This window comes from Falco peregrinus, chromosome 8 (assembly GCF_023634155.1).
Source record: "Falco peregrinus isolate bFalPer1 chromosome 8, bFalPer1.pri, whole genome shotgun sequence".
In the NCBI taxonomy this organism is placed as follows: domain Eukaryota; kingdom Metazoa; phylum Chordata; class Aves; order Falconiformes; family Falconidae; genus Falco; species Falco peregrinus.
In genome coordinates this window covers 810,532-836,147 of record NC_073728.1, presented here as the reverse complement: position 1 = coordinate 836,147, position 25,616 = coordinate 810,532, and the positions used below count along the sequence as shown (strand labels likewise).

Sequence of the window (25,616 nt, the reverse complement as noted above, 5' to 3'; positions counted from 1 at the left end):
TTACTATTCACTCTTGCATCTCTAAATAAAAAGAACTATTACCTTACAGCTTTAAAAAGTATCCAAAACTGGTCCAAAGTGTATGAAAACAGCAAAGTTTATAATCATATTGAAGATTTAATTATTTTGTTGCATAGCGTCTGCCAAATTAATCTGCTGCATAATATCCACAAATTAAAAAGTACATTGCTGCCACATTTACTAGCAAAGTAGAATGTTTCACTCAGCAATAACTACCTAATCCTAATATGACTTCCAATATACTTGAATGTAACATGAAAAGAGAAAGAACAATCGTTTTTTTCTTTGTCCTAGTGTACTGAGTTGTAAATTTGTAGTCGTACAATTTATTTATTTTTTGCCCATAGTCTCTTCTAATAATTTGTTTCAGATTTTCTAATTTTTCCTTAAATTATCTAACAGCTTCTGGATTGAGGACTATAGTAGAAAAGGGCCTGTTGGCAGTGTACATCCTCTGCAGTGCTAGTGATTAGAATTGATCTAATACCCTATTGTAAATTTTATATACCATTAGCGACATAAGCTAAGGAGGGTATGCTGTCTCATTTTTCAGTGCAAGCAACAGGATATCTGTGACACTAAACAGAAAAACAAAATTAGACAATTGAGAAACTGTAAATGCCACTAGGCAATTACATAAGTGTACTTCCACAGTGAAGAAACTGGAAAGTTTAAATATTAATCAGGTCACAAATTGCAGGTTTACAAAAAACTTGAAGGTCCTACCAAAATACATCTAAAATAATATACATATATATTCATATACAACCTTTTGGAGTGAGATTATAACAGCTTTATTTTCAGAGCCAGTAACAATCCGTTGTGGGAGTGTAGCTGTACTGTTCCATGGAGTTTGTCATCTCCGTATGGCATTGCTCAAGGCACTGTTCACAGGGCAAGCATTTTTCTCCTAAACTTTTCTTGCCTAATTCTTTCTCAAGCATCCCTATCCAGTTGCATCATTCCCTGAAAAGCAAAATCAAGAGCCTGCTGCAGAAGGTCTGTTGCACAAAACATTTCTGTGCTGTCCCTTGGGCCCCTCCGCCCAGAATGCACATATTCAAAGGCTGGCATTCACTGCCTGTTTTCTATCTGGGTCCAAGAGTAAACCTCTTGGATAACTGAATTTTAGATGGTTGTTCAGAAAAACAACACAGCTAGCATTACATGCAGGATTGGTGAATCCTGCAGTTGAGATACTTGCTTCTTACTTTAGCTGCTCTGTAATTTTAATTTAGTGTGTGGTACTTGTGTGCCAGCAGGCTGCTCCTTCCTCCCTCCCCACCCCTCAGCTCCAACTCTGTTGCAGCTGTCCCAGAAGCATAAGCCTTAAAAAAACCCCAACCAAACCAAAACACCAAAAACTTTTAAGCAGTAGTTCCTATCCCATTCAGTTTCCTGTTGGAAGTTTGTTTCCTTGTTCTTCTGTATGTACACATTGTGGTTTAACTCCAGCCAGCAACAAAGTACCACGCAGCTGCCCACTTTGCCTGCTCCTGCCCCAGTGGGGAGGAGGCTCAGGAACAAGGTGAAACTTGTGGGTTGAGATAAGAACAGTTTAATAATAAAATAGATACAAATAAAAAAAAATAGTAACAACAACAATCGTAATGAAGAGAAAGAGGAATAAAACCCAGAGGGAAAGAACCCCAAGTGATGCACAAGACAGTTGCTCACCCCCAGCGATCAGCCCCTCCCAGCCAACTCCCCCCTAACCCTGTTTATATACCCAGCACGATGTTCTGTGGCATGGAACAGCCCTTCGGCTAGTTCGGGTCAGCTGTCCTGGCCTTACTCTGTCCTGCCTTCACTCCATCCCGGCTTCTTGTGCATCTCCTCACTGGCCCAGCATGGGAAGCTGAAGAGTCCTTGACTTAGAGTAAGCACTACTTGGCAACAACTAAAACAGTGTGTTATCAACATTAATCTCGTACTAAACCCAAAACACAGCACTGCAGCAGCTACTAAGAAAATTAACACTAGCTGAAGGGATATTCATACATTATTTTATTTTCAAGGACTAGCAGATGAACACAGATTTAAAAGTTACTGTATTCATATTTTAAGCATACATAACCTTGGTATGTTGCTTATTTAGACCAATGCAAAATACATACAAAGGTAGTTTGGCTGCTGCATTCCTCAATGACTTTTAAAAACAGATCACTTTGTTTACCAAGACTTTATTGTATATGGAGAACATTAAGACAATCAAAATGTTGTGTCTTCTACTTTCAGCCAGTTTCCAGAAGTTACATGCAAGCAAGTAATCTCAATTAAATTTAATTTCCACACTGGCTCTACTTTAAAGATTTAAAAATCAAATTAATGCATAAGTGCTGCCCTGTATAGGGATGATCATAAGCATCAGCCCTACCAACATTCTACATAAGCAAATATACTGGGCATATTCACTGTTACACTGGACTAGTTTAGGCAAAATTCATTAATTTATGAATTAAGGTAGTATCATTCAATAGCTAAATAGCCAGATGGCAGCCACTGCCCTAAACAACTGCCTTAATTTATGATAAACATATTTTGCCAATATTGTGGAATATAAAAATGTCTCATCATATATACAATACTAAAAAGATTTTTATTTCACAGGTAGTCTAATACTAATCCTGCCTGGGGGTGGAGTATTTCCTGTGTATTAAAATAAAGTACCAAATCTGACTTCACCATAACCATAGCAATGGCTGTCCCTATGTTAAAACACCCTTTCTACCAGCACAGCTATTTTACAGTGCAAACAACAGGGTCACAAACAGCAGCGGCACTGGCAGGTGAGGAACACACGTGACTGTAACACCACAGTGCTCTGTGTATCTTAAGCTCTGAAAAACAGAACTGATGATGCTCCATTTTCTGAAATCCAGGTGGAAATCCCATCTCCACCAGCAGTCAAAGATCTGTTCACCTGGAAAGATACTTGTGATTTATCTGTTGGTTTTGCCAATACTGAAACAAAAATGTGACTCAACATCACTTTGATGATACTGTTAAGCAGGTATTGTTTATTAGCAGCGCTGGGGTCGCACTGGGGATTTTCCACTCTAAGTGCTCCCACAATCTGGCAAACTTCTAAAGACTATATACCATAAGGATATACATATTCACAAGATTTCTGAGAACTCATTTACATATATATGAGATTTCCTGAGATCATTAACATATGCAAATGTATGGTCCGCATGCGCAGTCACAGTTGTATTCCCTGGTGGTATTTGGGCAGTAGTCAGGGTCTTCAGATGAAGACTTGTAGTATTCTTCACTGCGCCCACCGATTGACCTTTACTTCGGTGCAAACTCCGTTCTGGGATCAGTACACCGTATCTTTCCAGGCTATTGTGATACTATTCTCTTGTAAGTTTCTTATCTTTAAGGTCCCACGTATCCATAATGGAATAGCTGTTCTCATGATGTGAGGCAGTTCCAGTTTAAATAGCAGATTATAACTGTGAGTTTGTGTTTTTAGCTTGCCTTGAAATCTCTCCTGAAAACCTTCTGACAAAAAGCCTCTTTTTTGAGCTCTCAAACTAGGAGCTTCTATCCTGCAATTAGGTCTTTGCCAGATCAGCGTTTATTAGATAGGCTTTTTACATCAATGCATTTTTTACATGCAGCTAACTGAAGTTAAGAATGTTTGCTTCAAGGGGTTTTACAAGGAGCGTGCATAGGACCCCTGTTTGTCTTCCAATTGAGTTTCTTGATTTCATCATGGGTATCAAAACACTCAGGGACTGATTCAAACTGTTTTACATGTATGACAGGGCACTAATTTCACAGATGCTCTGTATGTTCTCTACTCCCAGCTGCAGGCCAATAGGAATCTGGAAATCTGAAGTCAAATAATCATTTTACCATTGTTCCACTGGAGGAGAAAAACTCTCAAAAATGGTCTCTTCCCTTAGTGACTTAGCCATTTAAAAAATAATAATAATAAAAGCAACACCAAGATGTAACTAATTAAACTCGTGACACCATTTATATATACAGATAGAATGCACTCACACAGACCATACCAAGTCTGATTTTGAAACATACAGCATAAATACAAGTTCATAGTATTTTAGGAGGCATAAATCCTTAAAAGATTTTTTTTGTTTTACATAACTCTACAAAATTAAATAGATCAAACCTGTTATGAAAACAAATGAAAAGAAGTATGTCCAAGCTGGAGATTTATACCCAAAGCCTGCTAAATTGAAATATATAGGACCAGCTCTTTTCAGTCGTATCTGATCTTAAGTGTTATGCCCTATGTGCTATATTTACACTGATTTACAGTTCCAGTTTACATGACAACGTATCAATGAAGACAAAGTAGTATTTTAACTTCAAAAAGGGGGGGGGAATGAAAAAAACTTGCATACAACTCATTAATGCAACCATACAAATGTGAAAACTCTTTAATAAGAATATAAAAATTAGATAAATTACGGAAAAGTGGAGTAAGTAAACAAAAGAGTATTTTGGAAGCTTAAGTAATGACAGTGTTAAATTGGTAGATCATTCATAGAATCATTTTCGAAAAAAAAAAACCCCATTCTTTCATAAGCCTGCAGCCATACCATCTCCTTAAAATCTCTATTAGCCTGTACAAGTCTTTAGGTGTTTGTACAGAACAGAGCCATGGTCCAAGTGTGCATATTAATTCACAACAGGCAGCTGGTTTCCTTTTGAATCAGCACTGATCCAATGCTATGTCTTAATAGCAGCGACACCGCGATACCCTTGAATGACTGATTTTAAAGTGAGAGCCTGATCATACAATTTCAGTAAGAACCCTGGTATTTTTTCAGAACAGCGCAGTTGCTTGGTACTTCACAAAATTCTAGTCTGGGTGATGACTTTCTGCCTCCATGTTCCCTGCAGTTCCAAAGCGAGTGTGACTCTGCACAACAGCGTGCTATCCTAGAGTACTGTGCTTCCACTCCTGTATTTTTAGCAGCATAAAAACTGACTGTATTGTAAATGCTTTGAAATCCATTGAGCTGGGAGTTAAATATAATGTGTCTTAATTTCACCACACATGGAGGTGGCTTTTGTCTATTTCAGCAGATAAAACATCCCAGTATTTTAGATTTTAGGCCTTCAAGAAAGCAGGTCCATCCACCATAACCAGCACCTCAGAACAAGTCATTCATGAAAGTTGCTGGGATTATAGCAAGGGAATGACAACACCCAGTTTACAGGGACAAGGCATTACTTAAAATTTATCGAAGATTATACAATAACGGGAAGCATGCAAGTTTCACACACCTGTACAACATTATCCTCACTATGAACAAACCCAGCGATAGAGCAAGACGCGAACCAAGGGCTTACTTCTGTACAAGCTCCCACCAAAACACAGGCCCGCACCAACCCCGAGCCTGTAACTGCTCACTGATCAACGGTCTGTTAACACTGAACGGCTACCGAGGACAACACAAAGTTCCTTCGTCTGCCCTCATACCAGCAGCCAGTAAAAATGCAGAGTCCCGTAAACATCTACGCACGCACTGAACTGAAGCCCACCCTGCTATCGGCCCCTTCTCCTCACGGCGCTGCCAGCACCCCGGCGAGTCGGAAGCCATTTCGTACGCAACCGACAGCCAGAGGCAGCAGCGGGAAGCGGCGCGCGGGAGGAGACGTCCCTTCCGCCACAGCCCCACCGCCATCTTATGAGGCAGGGACCGGGGCAGCCTTGCTCGCGCCGCTTGCGAGTTTCACCTCCGGAAATAGACTGTAAAACAACACGCAAAGCATAATGCTTCCCTCGCCTCACCCCAAACACCTAACGGCCGGACTCACGATAAAATCGTGAGGGTTAGCGAACGTGGCTCGGCAGATGCAGCGATGGTAAGGCGGCCAGTTCCCTCGTCCTTCAGCGAGGGAAGACGTCTGCCTTGAACAGCGCTGCTGCCGACACGTAGAGGCGGCTCAGGTTGCTCTGATAGCTGTAAGAGCTACGAGCGCAAAGCGCTCCGCGCGTCTTACAAACGGAAAGAGAAGAAGAAGCGATACTCGAAACCACGCCCGGAGCCTGTTGCCAGGCCGGTACCACCCCCTTTCCGCCCCGCTCCCAGCGCCGGACGTGGCCCTGCTGCTGTAGATGAGACGTTCACGGTGCGTTACACTTTTTCTTCTTCCTTTCCCTCACGCCTCTCTTCCCAGCCTGCGCCTTCAGTATAGGTGCCCCAACACTCCGTGCGCCGGGACCGAGTCGTCTTCCCTGTCTAGGCCCGGTCCTCGCCGGGGGCGGAGAGCCGGCGCGTCCGGCGCTGCTGGCGCCTGAGCTTGACCTTCCTCGTGAGGAGGAACGGAACCCGACGCAGCCCGTCCGCCCGAAACTATTTTATCTTGCAGCGCGGAGGTTCCTCGTGCTTCGTTTTCCGAGTGTGATTTAAAATGGCGTGGTTAATTGTATGGAAATCTACATAAATTCCCTACGGTAAAACCAGTTGTAGTTTGGTTTATTGTATTAGGAGGACTGGGGTGTGAAATTCGTGCGTCTCTAAAAAATTAGCGTGGTCGCTACTAGTTTACACCGAGAACGAACTATTTAAGCCTAATACGGTAATGAGGAATGTGTAAGTTATTGAGGGATTTCTCTGTTTTCCCTAAGTATTTCGTACCAAATCCTCTTTCTTTTATAGGGAAGCGTGAAAATTCTGGAGCATGCTCCAAGTAATTCAGCACTTTGGAAAATGCCAGATGATACAGACTCAAAATGCAGTTACCTCTGGTTTCACCACCTCTACCTCTTCAAGCAAAGCAGAGCAGAGGAAGCACAAAAGGCAGCTAGTGCCTCCTGTAGCAAAGTAACCTACCTAACTCTCTCCCTTTAGCGCAGGGGCTTCCACGTGAGCTGATCTTGTGAAACAAATATCATATTCCAAATCAGATTACACCCACTGATGTTATATCCTGGTTTTGCTGCTGCAGAGATTGTTGTGAAACGTTAAAGAAACAAATTCTGTCAGGAATGACAGACACTAATTGTAGACCATGTCTGGAGCGTGAAATGTTTCCTTGCTTCTATTGAAATATCTTCCCTCTTAATGTGAGTCCTCATATGTTGACTTAACATTTTTAATACGGGACACTTCTCTTTTACCTTGTTAATCACATTGGTATTTGTATATTGTGCAACGTTTGTGTTGCAATCATGGGAACAAGGTTTCATGCATGGTATTAAACAATGGAGAGTAAAATCACTTGAGCCTTGTAGGCGCATACCAGTTTCCACCTGTTAACTGCCAGCAAGGAGTTAACTGGAGCCTTGTGCGTCATTGTGTGTGGATTTTTAGTATGTTGTTATTTCTTGCTCCTTGGGGAAGGAAAAGGGGGGGATCTATCCCTGATTTTGGTTGTGTTCTGTATGGACTGGGGGTGGTGTGAAATAGTTAAAAAATAGGAGTATAATCCATTTTATTAGCTTCGCAGAAGCTAATGAACATACAGATGTTTTTCTACCTGTTTGAGTGTAGAATGGAGATGATATGTGGTCTGGAATAAATATGCTTGCTGATATTCTCAGGTGTTTACCTTAAAAAAAAATATTCTTTTTGTGAACCTTGCTTACAGTGTAATTACCTGGGGTTGAAAGTCAGGGCAGACTTAGACAAAAATGCCTGTGATAGAGGTGGTTTTCCTGTGCAGTATGTGACAAATTTCACCAGCTTTAAAATCTTAGTTTGTTCAGTATAATCTGAAAGTTAAATAAACCCAGAAACTTGTATTTAAATGCACTCACTTTGGTACTATCTGCTTGACATGTGTTTTCTTTCCAGTGTATTTTGGGGACAGGAGGACAGATGAGTCACCCTAGAATTGGTGATTTTCTTACCAGAGACCCTAAAACTATTTCCCAGAAGAGCCCTTCCTCTGTGAAAATTTGGGGTGATAGTGAACTAAAATAGCCAGACTTTCAGAAAATTCTCCCCTCACCAGTCACTTTCCCTCAGCATGCCAGGGGTTTTTCTTGTTCTTTGAATGCGGGAGGAAAAGAGATATCATTGTTTGTGTGTGGGCCTGCCCCTTTCTCTTGCTCTGCATTGAATGTTACTGAGGTGATCTTGCAGTATCCTTTCACCTGTCAGTGGTGGTTATCGTGTTAGACTTCACCTACTTGGAATAATTCTGGGTTTCTTCTAAATCGGGATTGTAAATGAGAATGTGTAGCACTTTAGGTTTCTTTTTTTCAACCATCTTCATGCTCCTTAAGCTTTGCATTGAAATCTTTACTCAATGCATGAAACACTGAACTGAAGAGGAAAATCTTGAGTGTTTTCTTGCAGCAATACTGGCAAATTGCACATGCATGTGAACGCACAAACTATTGGGGCAGTTTCATCTCTGATGACTGTGAACCTTTTTCTTTCCTCTGAAGAAGATAATCTGTGTTTCTTTCCTTCCTTGTAAAGAAATCATATTCAGTAACTTTTCCTTGCAGGGCCCAGGTAACCTAAAATGAAAGCCAGGCTGCTGAGTTTTACCTTGTCACAGGTTTTCTCTTTTTTTTTTTTTTTTTAATTGTTGCAGCTATGATAACTGTATGATGTTTGCAAAACTGGTCATATGAGGTGAAAGGGTGAAGTATGATGCCATTCACCTTTCATAGTGAAGTGGATCTGGCTCAGATGTATGCAGATGGGAATGTATCGGGCTTGCACTAGCAGCGTGACATTTCCTGCTATCAAAATACAGTGACATAGTTTTTGGATGCAAAGTTATAAACTGTTTTAGTTTATACTGAATACTTACTTCATGTTGCTCTTACTCATTCACTCTGGGGGAATGAATGTTACTGACATCACTATATGTGCACAGTTGTTTTTCCTTTAATTTGGACCATCATTCCTGGTTCAGTAGACCAGTGGAAGTGGAATCATACAGAAGAATGCATAGATCCTAGGTCATTTTTCCTTCCCCCCCCCGCCCCCAAATTAGGAAGTAGCCCCCAGTAGTAATTTGTGATGTTGTTATTTGTCCAACAGAAAACAAGCTGATGTAATCAGCTTTGCCTATGGACCATCATCGGAAAATGCTGGATGGAACCAGTGTGTACTGGATCTGGATCAGTGATTTAGCAATGGTCAGATGCCAGTCTTCCAATGTTCTTGTGGACAGACTTGCATACAGGTAAGGGAGTTTCAGCACTGGAAGTATTGATCAGCATTTTTTTATAATGAATGTGTGTTTTATGTTATATAAGGAAGTTCGCAAAATAAATAATTTGTATGTGTTTTTTAAAGGCAGATTATTTTTAAGATAACGTATAAATAGTAATTTTGCGTGTCTCAAATGTTACCTCTGTAGGAGATTCCTCCCTATCACACACGCATAGCTTTTTTTTTTTTTAAACTAGTTTTAAAAGTTAACATAAAAATCAACTAAAGTAGTTTAAAAAAAAAAAAAGTTTATCTGAAATTTCTGAAAATGGCCAAAAGCTGTTAAATTCCCATCTCCCTTTAGAGTGAGTCATAAATATGACTTCCTCAAGCTCTTTTGAAAGTCCCATTGGTGTGTACCTGGGAAGTGTTGTCATACGAGACAGCGTTTTGTGCCTCCTTCTTGACTGCATTATTCAGGAAAAGTTTTTGTCTTTCTGCAGAATTCTTCCTAATGTTTGATGCTAGATTGCAAATAAGAAGTTTGCAATAAATATGCTTTTCCTCTTGATAGAAAACAGTAGAAAATGCATTCCAGTTCATGAAGTGTTCCTCTGCTTATTAGAGGCCTGAACATTTTCCCACCCTGCCCCTTCCACCCAAGCTGTACAAGTGGTAGTATTACAAGTCCATGTGTGAACTAGAACAGGTTCAAAAGAACAAGTATTTTGCCTACCCAGTTTGTTTTTGTTGGAAACAAAACTTGTCAGCTTGCTGTATTAAAAATACTGTGGTCCCAGCTCTTTGAAAGAAGCAGCTTCTACTGATGTTTCATTTCTGTTTGTGAGTTTCTTTGCTATTGTACTATTTACATTAGGGTTAAATGCTGTTGTATTTAGAGCAAACAGTGCATTTAATTCTCTGAAGTTCCTAAATGGTGTGATGTGATAAGAGAAAAAAACGTGTTTGTGCCTGACCCTTTTGGGTTCTGAAGAACAGAACTGTATCAGAGAGGACTGGCTTTGCTTTTTTCTGGTTGTGTGCTGTAGCAGGAGTATTATAATTGTGTGTTTTCTTTAGGTATTTAGCATAGTCTGTTTAGAACTGTTGAGTGCTCTGTGCTTCTGAAAATGAGCCAAAGTGGCCTCAGTGCCATTTTGAGGATTCTGTGGCATATACATTAGGTATCATTTACACTGTGGTATGGAAGTGCAGGAGTACTTGAGTAATGCTTGCATCTTCTAATGTGGTGGCTTTATGATACTTTACAGCTTGCCCTTCCTTACCTCCCCCTTCTATTTTTCTTCTGAAGGTGGGACATTGAGGTCATAGCAGCTACTTGTGTTCTAACGCCCTAGTGATTCAGATACTATCAGTAAGATTAACAGTGCTTGGGTTTTTGTTGTTTTTTTTTTTAAGACTGATGACTTGCCATTGTGAGGAGAAAGCCACTGCAGTCTTTGACACCATAGAAAATAGGGCTCACTGGGATAGATGTAGATAAAGGAGACTTTGCCTTAGGAATTTAAATTTGATAGCTCTGTTTTAGTCGGCGTTGGAACCCAATCCATGGATTTAATCAAATCCAACTTTTACTCCCTTTCTGAGGAAAGGCAGGTGGATGTATAGAGTTATTTTAAATTTAAACAGCATTGGAATGGGGGGGCGGATGGAGAAGCTTGTAGATGAGTTTATCTTCTCTCCTTAATGCATGGACACTGTGTGACATTGTTGATTGTAACTTCAGGAATGTGTAACAAAGGCAGAAAATGCTTTAAACAATGTTATCCAGATGCTAGAATCTTTCAGTGTATGAGGCTTTGAAGTCAAATTGGCGTTTGCTTTTCAGAATGGTTTAAACATAGCTATGCAGTATAGTGACTGCATTCCTTGTAAAAGGGCTGAGAGGCTAAGATTTGTCTTGAGGCTGCTCATTTCACCTTTCTCCATGTAGGTAATTGGGATCAGAGAAGGTTAGATTGAATTTCGATATTGGTGGCAGTGGAAATTGAGCATAGCACCCTACTTATTTTGTTAATCAAAAGGGTAGGGTTTTTCCTAGGTTTGAATTTTTATTTCAGTTTTCAGTATGGTGAAACATGAATGTCACATGAAAAAAGGGCAGTCTTTGGCTTATCTGTACCTTCAGAGTTAAACAGTTTGCATACTTAAGGCTGGAAATTTTTGTTTGTGTGGTTCTTCAGTGTTTTTGCGCATGGAGAGTGTGTGTTGGGAATCTTTAAAACTCCAATAACTCATTCAGATTGGAATCACTTTAAATTATGTTAGTAAGTAAGAAAATCCACACATTCCTGAATTTATAGATAATTAACATTTTAAAATATTACATATTGTGAATATTTATTTTGACTGCATTTAAGGCAAAGTGCCTGCCTGATAGCACTGGTTTTATAGGGGGTGTGTGTGAGTTAATTGTTTTGTCTACAATGTGCTACGCTGCTACTTAACCCCCAAAACTCTTCCTGAAAAATACCTTGAGACTTCTAGGGGAGAAAAGGTGGTGGTGAGCAGAGGGGTGGAGGGCTGCTGGGAAGAGGTATGATCTTTAGACTGAAATTGCTGTGGAATTTAACTCTTACTTCCAGAAGCACTTGAAATATTACTCATCAGCAAGCTGATGACTTTTGTTTCACTTCCCACGGAATTTACAGACTTGTGTTAAGGTAATTTTACTTTAAAAAGAACTTCATTTTTTTCATATCAGTATGACCTACCAAGTACTTTTTGTTCTATAATGAACAGCTGGGAGAACCCCATGAGAACAGCAGGTATGTGTAGACTACATTAGTGTTTTAGTTGTGAGTGAGGTATATCAGATAGGAGAGTTAACTGTGAACTTGTGCAGCAGATCACTGATTTAGTACCTTTTAATTCTTTCCCACAGAACTGCTTATATAAAAATGCATCTAGTTAAGAATGAACGCCAGAAAAGTGCTGTGATAGACACGGGCTTCATGTTGTGTTGGCTTTCTGTTTAAAAAACAGTAGGCTGGCAATTTTTAAGGCACAGCAACAAAGTGATGACCAGGTGCCAAGTGCCAGCTGCCCTTATTTACCAGATTGAACAAGAATTGGATAAAGAAGAAGAAGAGATGATGGTTTTCCTATGCCGAGACCTTGCTCCTGATTTGGCCACTGGCAACCTTAGAGAGGTCTTGGTGGCTTTGAATGAGAGGGAGAAGTTGTCTTTCCTTGGCTTGTCTGAGCTGTTGTACAGAGTTAAGAGGTTTGACTTGCTGAGGAGGATTTTGAAGACTGAGAAAGGAACAGTGGAAGCTAACCTTGCGAGGAGTCTCAGATTTGTCCCTGATTACAGGTAATATGTCTATTTCAGATTTCATGGCTACTCTGTTTTGTTCAAAATGGGTGCGGGTTGGTTTTGGTTTTTTTGGGAGGGGTTTTGTTGCTTTCTTAAATGGGCCTTGAAGGTAAAAGGAAAGCAGAAAATGGCATTGTCTTGAGTTACAGTGAGAAGAATATGTCTAGTTTAGTCCCTAAAATAAGACTTAGCTTCTTCCATGTCATGGCATTAGAAGCATCTGTCTTTAAGGAGTTTGTGTATGTTAATCCTTAAAACCAGTGATGTTTGTACAGTTCTAGATTAGCAGATAGAAATGACATTTTAGAGGAACATTAGTTAGAGATACTTTCTTTCCTAGTTTGCTTTGGGCACGTAGCCTTGTGGTATAGCTTTTCTCAGAGGACCTGCCCCTTACTACTTTTCCCTTTGTAGTTTTAAGAGGCTTAAATTAAGAAGCTCCAGTTATTTTCTTTGAGAGTCTTCAGAAAGAAATACATTTACTGATATGAAAGATTTCCCAGTGTTAACTTCTCACTGAAATAAAACCCCTGTAACAACTAGGTAAAAAAGTTAGATGGATTTTCTGTCTCATTCTCTCACTTCATCTCTATAGAAATATTAAGGAGACTTCTGTTTTCCTAGCAGTGGTTATTACATGGCCAGTCTGAGTAACACAGGTGCTGATTAGGAAGAAGTAGGTATTTTGTAATTGGATCTTGGAGCAGGGTAGGTGTTTTTCCTGTTGTTTATTTGGGGATGGTACATTAAGACTGGAACATGGGAGATGGGTTGTTGGGCAAGAGTGGGATTTTGCTGAAAGCCAATCCTTCAGAAACATCTCAGTTTTATTTCAGGGTACTAATGGTAGAGATTAATGAGAATCTGGAAAAAGAAGAAGTGGGTTCTCTTGTTTTTCTACTCAGAGATTATGCACCTCGTATGAAAATGGCAAAAGATAAGGTATGTTTGTCTGCTGGTCTTCTCTGGAGCAATAAGAGATTAAAGTAAAAAGGGAAGTAGCTAGACAGCAAAAGAGGGGAGACAGTACTGCAAGGGGTAGTGAGGCAGGAGTAGACAGAAGTCAGAGAGAAGGAGTAGTGGCTTCTATTTCAACTTTTGTTTTCTAATTCAAGGAAAGAAGGATGAGAAACAGTGAGAGGGAACTGTGAAGACTTGCTGTAGTGAATGGTATTGGCATGAACCTCACAAGCAGAAGCAATTAAAAAAATATATCTTCAGTATTACTGATCTGAAAGTTCATATATGAAGGATCTCAAACCAATAATCATACGAAATATTGCTTTATGACCTCCCCACATTATTTTCTGGATTGCTTTGTTACTGATGGAGAAGAAATTACTGATATGACAGCTTGGTTTTCTGTTGCTATTCTAGAGTTTTCTAGCTCTTGTGGTTGACCTGGAGAAACTAAATTTGGTGACTCCTAATCAACTGGATTTGATAGAAAATTGTTTTCAGAATATTCACAGGATAGACCTGATCAGGAAGATTCAGAAGTACAAACATGAAGGTAAGATGCTATTTTTGCACCAGTTACTCTTTATAGCAAGGATCAGATATGCTTTTACTGAAGATAAAATTGAGTTACAAGTTTGAGAATTTGCATGCTTTACAGATTTAGGTTTTTAAACTGTTGATACATCATGGTGTATTTCTCTGTGTGTTTCTGTTAAATTTTCAGCTTTAATGCCCTCCGTTCATACTCAGCCAGTATATGTAAATGCACTTCAGGCATCTCTCCCTAATCTCACTCTGATTGATCCTCCTTATAGTTCAGGGGTAAGTATACAATAAATCAGACAGATCCTTTATTTCTAAATATCACCAGACATTGAAAGGGGATTCATCTTTGCAGAGCTTAAGGAATGAGAGATCGCTAATAAGTAAAATACTACTTGGTTTATTTCTCTTATTCTTGTTACTTGCTAGGTTTAGGGTCTGGTTTAAATCTTCTGACTTAGAGAAATCCCCTTTAAAGAACATACAAATTCTGTATCTCCAAAGTACTTTCTGCTACTCTGGGAAGTGAACAGACTTGCTTTGACTGTTCTTTGGAAAACATCTTTGTTGTTTGTAGTTCTGGACTTTGCAGCAAAAGTAGCTTTCTAACTTTGGCAGCTGAAGGTTATGGCTTTTTAAGGAGAGCTTTTCAGTTGTGGGGTTTTCTTGTGCGGTTTGTTTTAATCTCATTTTAACAAAGATATTTCAGTATGTGAAAGGTCCATCAAATCCTACTGCATGCAGTATTCTCTATATTTGGGTTAGGTCTGATATTGTAATAGTATGAACTTACTTAAAGTTTTTAGCCTTGCTAAATGAATTTGATTAAATTATTTCTGTCACGTGTTCGGTAAATATGTGTGTATAAAGCTTCCATACAAGACACTGGTGGTGTGGCTTTGTTAGTTAAAACAAATTGCAAGAGCTTTGTTTTCCGGACTACTGATAGGAAAGAGTTTGCATCAAGTTTCCATATTATGTTAATATTGTTAAAAATTCCTTTTTAATTCAGTGAAAGTTCCTTCCTGCTACTCTATAGGAAATAAAATTTACATCTTCAGAGGTTTTTTGTTTTACTCCATTAGGGAATAAGCTGTTCTTTGCTGTTCGTGGCAAGCTGGTAATTTTTTTCTGAGGAGGAATAGTTTTGAGTTTTCTGTGTTTGTGGTTTAGGCAGGATTCTTGTTTTACTTGTTATTTTCTAATTTAATTAGCTGATAGATGTACATCTAAAATATGTAATCCTTTTTATAGAGGAAGAAAAATACTGTTGTGTTGTATTTTGGAACACATGATTATTAATTCTGGAAGGAGAGAGGGGAAAATAGACCTTTTTCTTCATTTTAGATCCAGAATGTGAACAAAGAAAACTCACAAAATGGACAAAGTCTTACTCTGGGTAAGAGCATTTTCTCTGAGTGTTGATAATCTAAAAGAGCCAAATGATGAATTTCATTATATCAAAAGGACTGTTGTTTGATAGTTGTGTTTGTCTAATCCAGCTGTTAGCACCAGGAGCAGAGAGTATTTGGTACTTCTGAAAACTGAGCATTGGCGTATTGTTTGCTGTTGTATTTGCTTTGCTTGTGCTGCCAGATCTTAAAGCTTTATTGAAATTTTTGGGGGCTTCCACTGTCACAACTTATAAACAGAATAAATAGTTTATTAATAAAATCATGGAAATGGTTGACTAGCTGGCTCTGGAGGCCCATGTAGTGCAGCTGTGCCCATTAAGTCTTGCAAGGGAAGTTCCTTTGTCAGTTCAGTGGTGAACTTGCCACCAGGTCAATGAGGAAGTTGTCCAGTGAGTACCAGGTTATTACCATGTGTGTTGTGTTCTTTCTAGAAACCCAAAATAACTCTCACATGTGGTGATTTTTAAAAGAGTAGATGGCTGAATTCTGTCAGCGTAGGAGAGATTGTTTGTTTATTCTAGTCACAATCAATGTAGAATGCAATCCAAATATCATTTTAGAGGTGAAAATTTGGGGGGGGGGGGGTTTGGACTTCAATAGGATACATAGACACTAAGATGTCCAGGTGAGTAAGAACTTGGTTGAACTGGAGCGGTTCCTCTTTAACTGATCTGGCATCAGAGAAATGTCACTGGTTCCTACATTCAAGATTACTTCTGTGTGTTTTTACTGCAGCAGAACCAGTCCACATGTCCGTTCAGGAATCAGGATCAGTGTCCCATAAGGTATGTGCTTGTGCTTATGTATGCGTGTAAATATAAAAAAACCTTCTGCAGGTATTTACCTTAGTTATCTTTGTGTTTCGTTTTGAGATTTCCTGTAGTTGCATGCAAACAGAACAGTGTGTATGTCCATATCTTCCTCAGCCATAAACAGGTTCTATGAATTACTTTTGAAGAACATATTTTTAATATAAAATATCTGCTGTAACTCGGAAGCAGCAGTGTGCAAAATGCACATGCATGTGGTGTACACGGCGAACTTGTGTATTTATTGGTGGAGGCTAAGTCAAAACCTGTTGGAAGTCAGACCTCTTGTCATTGGCATTAGAAATTGTGGGGTTTCTTTGCATGCAGTAAATTTTGTCCTTTATTCTCTTCCTGTCCCTGACTCTTCAGGTAGAAGACAGACATGCTTTGGGTATTAATAATAAGAATGGACACAAGCTCCCCTATAGGCCAGGAACCAGGGAGTTACCTATAGCCAATTAATTGTAATCTTTTTGAAGGGGAGAGGAATTGTGATAAAGTCATTACAGATTATTTAGGAACAAGGAGGTTGTTCCATTAAACAAAAGAATTAAATGTTCTGATGGGCAGTGCTTGCTTGCTCACCTGAAGAACACACTTCTCTACATTTATTGTGTTGGCAATATGAAGCTTGTAGCTCCCAACATCTCAGCTGCAGTTACACATAAAGAAATCAGTTTGGAAGTACTATAGAAGGATCATTGCTGTCATAGTCCAGGTCTTTAAAAAGCCCCTTCACCCCATAAAACTGCTTTCTTTGCTTTTGTTTTGAGGGGTTTTTTTACACATTTGAATATCTGTCCAGAGTTGAGGTTCAGTCTCAAACTTGCTTCTCATTTCTGGTACAGTCTTAGCCTTTGTTTAAAGGATCATTATGGTAGTAAGATTGCATAACAAGGATGCAAAAATTAAACCTGTACTAGAAATAGGGAGAAAAAAGTCATTAGTCCATGTATTCTGATTTTTTGGTTTTGTTTCTGTTGTGCAGATATGACATACTACATACCAGTAGACAGACTTCACCTAGCTACTCTACATTCTGTTGTTTTTTTCATAATTGAATAGGTCTGAGGTGGTTATATTTGAGAAAAGAATCAAGTCTGTAAGTTAAGAGAATGACATATTAACTCAGAATTTGTCCTTCATGTTCCTCAGGTGTTTGATGATCAGTACAGAATGCAAAGTCAACCTTTAGGAGTATGCCTGATAATAGACTGTATTGGCAATGACACGGGTAAGTCTCTGGAATTTCAAGTTCCTTATCTTGTTAATCTCTGATAACTGGAACAATTTAGTATAAAGAATATGATGTACATTTACCAGACAGACTAGGGTAGTGTTGGTCCCAGTCAGTTGGTCTATCAGTTCTAGTCAGTCTTATAAAGCCAGCTGTCCTAACTATTGCAAACAATTTTGGTTTGTTCTTTGGTGCAGAATCTTTGAATGAACAAACTTGGAAGGGGGTGGCCTGAATTTTGGGCAGGAGAAAAAGGAGACCAACAGAATAGTTAATCTACAGTCATACAGCAGATTATTGGCAGAGGTGGTAAAGACAGTGTTTCCTAACAGCTAATAAAAGCAAAACTGTTGTGGATTTGAAATGAAATCATATCGGACACCATAGATTTTGAATAGCTGAATGCACATGGTCCTTTATCAATAATGTGTGTAGGCCTCTGTCACGTCTGACACAGTCTAACTAAATCATCATAGCTTTGTAGGGAAAGGTATTCTCTTTGTTTCCTCTTGGTTTAGTTAAAAAACCCCACGACTCAACAACCAGCAACAAAAAGCAAAAAAAAACCAGTTTGCACATAGAATTCAAGGTAGTCGGTGCCATGGTTAAAATGTGGGGGTTTCCTGATTGCCTTTGTAGAATACAGAAAAACCCACGCCACTCTAATCATTGTAATAGGAGGCTAAAAACAAAAATGTTTGGGTTTTTTTTTTTAATTTAAAAAAATTTAAAAAATAGTACTGCAGACAGTTCTGTAATAGGCTAGTAGGTGTAAGGGAAGAAGAGGGTTTGTGGGCATATCTTTTCTCATAACTAATGGTCCAACAGATGGACCAACTTAGAATTACAGATGTAGTTGTTGAAGAGCAATGGATGTAGAGCACAGACCATAAAATTTTTGTCTTTGCTTGACAGTAGTATTTTAAGTAAATGATATAAAACAAGACACTTAGTTTACCATTAGGGTAACAGAAACTAGAACTGATTCACAATCCTGCTGTGCATGGAGAAGAGCGACTAGGAAGGCACTTAACTCCGTTACATGCAACAGGGAGGCATCCTTGGGATCTGATTTTGGTCTGTCCTGCCAAGGTTATTGATGACCTCTGGTCAAAAAAAACCCCAACCCAAAAAGCCAAAGATAAAACAAGGATGCAATTGCTGGATGTAGAAATCAATTTGTTCAATCTGAAGCACTTGTTCATTTCTGCTCTTACACCCCATACCCCACCACCACCACTCCCTGAAATACTGACTTTGCCCCAAGAGGAAGGTAAGACAGCCTGGCAAGAAGTGAAAGACTGGGGAGTTGGGGCAGCTCTTGGGATCAAACATCCTGCTCTGTTCTGTTGCCTGCTGCTTTACTTTCCTGTTCTTTTCTCTTTCATGGTAGCTTTAGAGAACAAATGACCCTTCTGGTGCAAGAAACTTACTATGCAGCCTTAGTCTGGAAGGTAGCATGATCATCTGTTCTAGTACCAAAATAATTACTTGCTACTTGGAGTTCTGTTTCTTAAAAGCAAATGCAAAAAGGGTTGCTGGAGAAATTTCAGTGTGGACAGCTAAAGAAAGCATGAGGTGTGAAAATAGCCTTGTTTACTTAAAAAACCTCTTTAAATTTCCTTGCCTCTAATGGGATATGGCATGTGCTGACCTGATGTATCGAACAAGAGTGGTTTACTCTGTCAGGTCTGAGTTTTCTAAATTAAACAGTATAAAAGCAAGTAAGGCCCATACACTAGAGAAAATGGGAACTAAAGAAGGAACTGCTATGTCAGTTCATAGTCAGATACATAAATTTAGATCTTCCCTTTCTTAGAAGGCACAAATTTTTTGCACTGGCAATATACTTTGTCGTAATAATTGCTACTAAATACAAAGATGTGCGTATAATAAATAATCAATGCATGTGCTCTTCATGAGCTCATATGGTCATTTCAGTACTTGTACAAGAACAGAAAGTGCAAACGTGATGGAGGGTGTCTGCTGACTGGAAAGGACAAGAAAGGGTTAAGTGTTTAGCAGTTGGCATGTTAGATGGCTCTGTTGCTGTTGTTCCAAACTTCCAAAGCAAGTCTTAGTGTGCCTCAGTCTCCATACACGTGTGCATTGGATACAGAAGCAATTAAAACTTGTAGTGTGTCTTAGATGTTTAATGTGACCAGCACATCAGCATTTTAACATGATAGAAAGCCAGACTTTTACTAAAATACATTACTGTGCTAATGAGATTCAGGAGAGGCAAGACATACAACACTGCATTTTGTTAGAAAGGCATTCACTATTCTAAAGAGTCGTGCCACACTACTTCTGAAGTCTGAAAATACCAAAGAAAGAGAAGAGAGCAGGGAGAGCATTAGGAATTGTATCTGTGGTTAGATTCTGTAGAATGAGAAAACATTAGAATCTGTAGCTATCCTGTAATTTAATCTGAGGAAGTTGAACCAATGATAGGTACTGTAGGATCAAGGTTTACAACAATTAAAATGGCCAGTGTAAACAACGTGAATTCATCAGATGCTGATAAAACTAAAACTGAACTGCACCTTGCTGCTTTGTAAGTACAGTCTTGCTGTTTTGTAAATAGCTGCTTTTGACTTTTTAATTTGGAAGCCAATTCTTATCCTTATGTTGTAAACAATCAGGAGAAGAAAAAGGGTATTTTTTTATGTTGAGTGGAAGTGCTCAGTAGTCAGTGGAGGTTTGTTGGGAGCTAATTACTGTTGAAGAAACGTGTTTTCTAATTACAGGTTGCATCATTTGATGCTGCATTTTGTCTTGCCCTAAAATTGCTGTATCCAAAGTTTACCATGTGTAATTTCTGATTCATTGTTAAACCAAGGTATCAGCTCTAAGTTTTTTGCGTTTAATGTTTTGTAATTGTGGCACTTAGAGTGTGTGTATGGTCTAAGGTGATGCCAAGTTTTGTATCTTTGTGTGTGTATATGGTAGTGAGGTAAGTGAATTACAGAAAAAGCACTCTGGCTGTAACTCTCGTTTTTCCTCTGTACTACTGCCCTCTGATGGATGAAGTGCTTCATCGAGTGTGTTAACTGCTAAACGGTATTAATACTGCATCTTCCATCTGAATTTTGAGAGTATGTTTCAGTGCCTAAAATAGAGGGGATTTTCCTGTCTATTAAAAAAAAAAAAAAAGGTCTGGAAAGTGTTTGTATTGTTTTACAAAATTTAATCAAACCAACAGAACTGGAATAAAACCCTATAGTTCCCATTTATCATCTTGCTATAGTATACAGTTTGTATCTACCCTGTATCTTGCTGAGAAAAGTTACAACTTCTGTTCCCTGTTTTCACTATAGGCTTTTTGAGGAAAACAGTGTGGTAGTACACATCCTGCTTTGCTACCAGTTAGCTCTGAAATAGCCTGTGCTAATTAGGGATTGTTAAATTTTTGAAGCCAGGGAACAGTCTAGCTTTCTGTGCCTGTAAGGCATTTTACATAAACATGGCACTTGATATGTCCTGTCAGATCAGAAACCGTGCATGGGCAATGTGTATGTGGTTTGTACTAAAGATGCGATGCTACAAATGGGTCATAGTAGTAGCTTGTGGTTCTCTGAACACTTAAAAAATACCTGTGGCTTTAGCCACTATGTATCTGGCTTCACTCCCATATTAATAAACATCCAAAGTAGTTATTCAGAGCATAGCACATTTTCCTGCAGCACAGGTTAACACAAATGCAATAGAGTTAAATCTTGATTTTTGGTTATCTGCAGCTTTAATTTCTAACACATTTGAAAGCGTTCATTGTTCAGTTTACCCCCCAAAAAATGGTGTTGTCACAGTTAAAGACCCAATGTCCATTTTCCACCTGGAACTCACGACTTAAAGTCCATTTTATATAATATGAAGCATAAATGACTGCAGCAGGTTCCTTTTTGACTGATGAAAGGGAGCCTGTGTGTTTCCTGTGCAGTTCTGTATATGTATAGTGACCATTCAGAGTAATTCAGAGACAAGCTTAAAGGTGAAACAGAATTCCCGTGCTATCCAGATCACTACCATTTCAGGAACATTCCATGTGAAGCATTTCCTAATGTTTTCTCTTGCCTAGTATTTTAAACCCTAGGAACTTGGGATACTGGCTCTGAATGAAAGCATACAAGTGTCTTGGAGTTTGGAACAGATCACATGCCAAATAATAGTATCTTGCTATCGTGAAACGTATCAGTCATATTAAACACAGCATGCATAGAGCACTATAAATATGTAATGTACTGTGATCGACATCAAGTACTCCCTATTTTTTAATTGTGATAAAATAAACATCTTATTTCCAGTAGCAAAATATTGTAAATATTGTAATTCAAGATAGCTGAGATTGAGTCCTGATGTGCTCTGACTTAATTACATCTTGCTTTTTTCAGATGTGTTGGAAGAGACCTTCAGAGGCTTAGGCTATGATGTTCGTTGTCACAGATATTTAAATATTAACACCATGAATCAAACATTGCTTAAAGTTGCAAGGTTGCAGGAGCATAGAAGTTGTGACAGCTTCGTTTGCATATTGGTCAGCCATGGAAGTCCTCAGAGCATCTTCTGTACAGACCATACCTTTTCTGGATTCCCTTTGGAACAAATAAAGAAATATTTTACAGCAGACTCATGTCCTGAACTCCTAGGAAAACCAAAGCTTTTTTTTATTCAGACCTACATTGTGCCAGAAAATGAGCAAGAATGTACTAGTCTGTTGGAAGTAGATGGAAATGATGAGAAAGTCATTGCCAGTGCAAAAATCCCTTGGAAAGTCACTATCCCCCAAGTGGCAGATATCTTTTGGAGTCACTGCAAGGTGGATGTGTCTATACTAGAAAAATGTCCAAGTTCATCCTCATATTATCTACGTTGCTTGGCTGAGCTACTCCACAATCCTCATAAAAGGTAAATAAAAACAGGAAAAAAATAACCCTTTTCCTGTGACAGCCTGCTGTCCTAGAGAAAGAGAAACCTTAAGTTTCATCCTGTCTGGTCCTGAAAAGTGTCTCCGTGCTGTGTCATAGGTTAAAAGACAAGTATACCTGATCCTGGAACGATGGCACAGGAAGGTAATCTAAAGTAGGAGTGAAGCTTCTGATTCTGGAGAGTAAAATTTAAGTGTGTTATGGCACTGGTCTTGCAGAGTGAGAAGGGAAGAACCTGACCTGGGTTGAGAGGGAAGGATTTTGTCCTTTCTTCAGATCTAATTAACCCTCCACTCTGGGAGCCACTATGTTGCCAATTTGTAATCTTCAATTTAAACTATCTAAAGAGATTATCAAAAGGAATCTGAGCAAAAAATCACGTATGTTTGGATATATAACCAGGTATGTTTGGATAAATAACTTGCCAACAGAAGTTTTCTTTGTACGACTGATCTACCAGCAAGCTAGCAACTGTTTTTCAAGGTAGTTGCAGGGTTAATATTTAGTACATTTTTACAGCTTCTAAAACCTTGTTGTGAAGTCACAGAGCATCGTGTTAGCTTAACCAATATTATAGTAATCTGGGTTATAACAGATTGTCTCCAAAATACATATTTAGCCTTGGGTTTTAGAGGTGTAACCTCTGCAATAAAGACTGAATTTTGAAACTTTTCTTCTTGCTGAATCTAAGGTTGTCTTCTCTCTTGTGAATTCTTAAATGGTGTCTTGCTTCATTCTCTAATAGAAAGCTTTTACTTTTGTTGCTGCAGGAAACTCTCTATATTAGATATCCATACGGAACTGAACAGGAAAGTCTATGAATGGAATCAGACCGCTGACCCCAGCCACCAATACTCACTTCTGCTCCAACACACGCTGAGGAAGAAACTTTTTCTTTCTCCCACTTAACAGCTGTTAGAAAGGACATGTTTGAAGTGGCTAACAAGAAACACTATGATTCAGACAGTTTCACACATACTTTTTACTTTATGCATTGTTATTGCATGTGTATCTAAAATGCCTATTGCTTCCAAACCTGTGGATTTAGAAGTGTTTTCGTGTGTTATTTCTGTTTTAATACAGAAGGCTCTGAAAGCTTGGATGAGAATGGCAGCTTTCATATAGCACTGCAACAGGTCTTACAACTAAGTACAACAGGTAAACAAGGTGGAAAGAGCGCTAAACTGTATAGCTGTTGGGTTTTCCAGGGGTTTGGGGGTTTATTGGTTGTTTTTTAGCATAACTATTAGCAGTGCAGTGATCTAGGTTCTTCTGTTGATACTTCAAATACAAGCCAGTGCAAATCACTAAAATCCACTGAGTGCTTTCCCCAGCACCTAGTAGTGGAAAATATGTCATGAAAGAGTGCCTAGCCAGCAAAGCTAGTTCTTCATTAACAAGTTCTAGTTTTCATGCCTCCACAGACTAGCAAAACAGGAGGAGGAGAGAGATGGTCTTTTAAATAGTTTGGATTCTGTCTGCCTGCCTCATTAAAGGTTGTGGTCCACCTAGAACCGTGTGTCGTCAGTACGTCCACTGCACACAAGGTTTATATGTTAATAAATGAGACAGTCTGCCATGTTTTGGGCTGTTTTCTGCTGATGCAAAAATGAGTCTGCCTGTGGCAGGGCCTTACAGTCATCTACCACACAGTTTAAAGAGTGTAGGATTTTGGCAGATGTTTTATGGAAGCTGGAACATGATGCACACTTGTTGCACCAGGTATAGTTATAAAAGTGCACTTTATCGTATTTGAACCTAAATGTCATGGAGCAGCCACTGGCTTTTAAGACACCCCACCTTTGCTACTTTTTCTTATGAAAAAGGATAGGTCTTTATTAATTGATACTTTTTTTCAAGTTGTCCTTGATCTTCTTAAAAAAAGGTGAGTGAAAATTGTCTTAAATACAGAATTTTTTCTCCAGTGGAGCAGATGCCTAACATGAAGAGTTCAGGTAACCTGCTTGTTGTATACAGCATAACCTGGACGAGTGGTATTGAAATTTATTATCACTGAATTTATGGAATCCTAATTCCCTCCTAATGTAGGCCGCTTATAGACTTTTAATACTCTTAATGCAGTCTCCTGTCCAGGAAAAAAATTTGAGGCCTTGGTGTGCCTTGCTTGGTTTCTGGTGTAGTTACGTCATAAGTCCTAGCATGTGTTTCATGCAAGTAGAAAGGAAAGGGGGTTTTACTAGTACGGGGTATGCTGGTTCCTCTAGCAAATGTACTGCAAAAAGATTTTTTTGCTAGTGTAGCTGCATTTGATTTGAACAAAAAGCATGTGTGCTTACATACATAACTTCACTAACAATGCTTTTCATTGTAGACCAAGTCTTAACAGGCAGCCAGGTTATTGATACTATACACTGTATACAATAATTATATTCATAATTATTAGGAGATTTTGGCCAGTAAACTCTGGTAGCAGTGACTTTTTTTTTTTTATTCCTTGATGCTATGCTGTACTACTTAGGTGTTGCCTTGATGTAATTTTTATTAACTTTTTTTTTTCAAACCAGGCTTCTTAAGTTTCATTCTGAAAAAAAAAAATAGTTTTAAAGTAGCTTTTATAACTGAAAGTAAAAATCACTTTTATTTGAAAAAAAATATGTATCAAAGTCTAAAAAGTGCTCAGGATTCCATCCTTGTTATGTGATGTAGACCCAGACCCTTCTTGGCTTGAGAGGTTCCTAGACTGCTGATCAATGAGGATTGTTAAGAGTATACAAAGAGGAGAAACCAACTGAACAAGTGTTACCTTATAGTCTTTAAATATCCATATAAAATGTTAAGATTAAAATGTATATTTATTCATATTAATGTACAATTTTGTATAATATATATAAAGTACATTTTATATCATGGTGATTAAATTTTCACTTGTTATCTTTTTTAATTTTATAAACAGTTTTATTTGCATATTAACTCTAGGAAGTTACATACACAGTTGTGATGAGAAGGTATTATTGCACAATTTAGGGAAACACTCATCTGTTGCAAGCCTATACATCCCATACTTTTCTCTTTCCACTTCATAAGCTGTAGTGTCATCTTTAATTAAAGTACATGCAAACTTTTTAATAGCTTTGAATTGGGAAATGCAACCCCAAATCTTTTGTTAAGCCATGGGTACGTATGTAATTTGTCTTACTGTAATTTTATGTAAGTCAGACATAAGAGAAAAATAAAAAATAATTCTTTGCGAAATTCAGACTATCTAAAAGCTTGTCTTCTATGAGCTTTAAAGTAAAAATAC

At 38.6% G+C, this 25,616-nt stretch overlaps 1 protein-coding gene across 6 annotated transcripts; it reads left to right on the top strand.

Annotated features, from left to right (window-relative positions):
• The first annotated feature begins 5,661 nt into the window (after positions 1–5,661).
• CFLAR (CASP8 and FADD like apoptosis regulator) lies at positions 5,662–25,571 on the top strand. 6 transcript variants are annotated; one of them, XM_027777575.2, is made up of 12 exons: positions 5,662–6,138; positions 6,669–7,075; positions 9,012–9,156; positions 12,031–12,462; positions 13,302–13,407; positions 13,843–13,978; positions 14,150–14,247; positions 15,316–15,367; positions 16,119–16,168; positions 17,348–17,426; positions 21,821–22,334; positions 23,125–25,571. In XM_027777575.2, the coding sequence occupies exons 4-12, from the start codon at positions 12,167–12,169 to the stop codon at positions 23,261–23,263; spliced, it is 1,470 nt and encodes a 489-aa protein (XP_027633376.1). In that variant the 5' UTR covers positions 5,662–6,138; positions 6,669–7,075; positions 9,012–9,156; positions 12,031–12,166; the 3' UTR covers positions 23,264–25,571. The 6 variants fall into 6 exon arrangements, with proteins under 6 accessions (XP_027633376.1, XP_027633377.1, XP_005230994.2 ...); XM_027777576.2 differs by lacking the exon at positions 6,669–7,075 and having other exon boundaries at positions 16,122–16,168; XM_005230937.4 differs by lacking the exon at positions 6,669–7,075.
• The last annotated feature ends 45 nt before the right edge of the window (positions 25,572–25,616 follow it).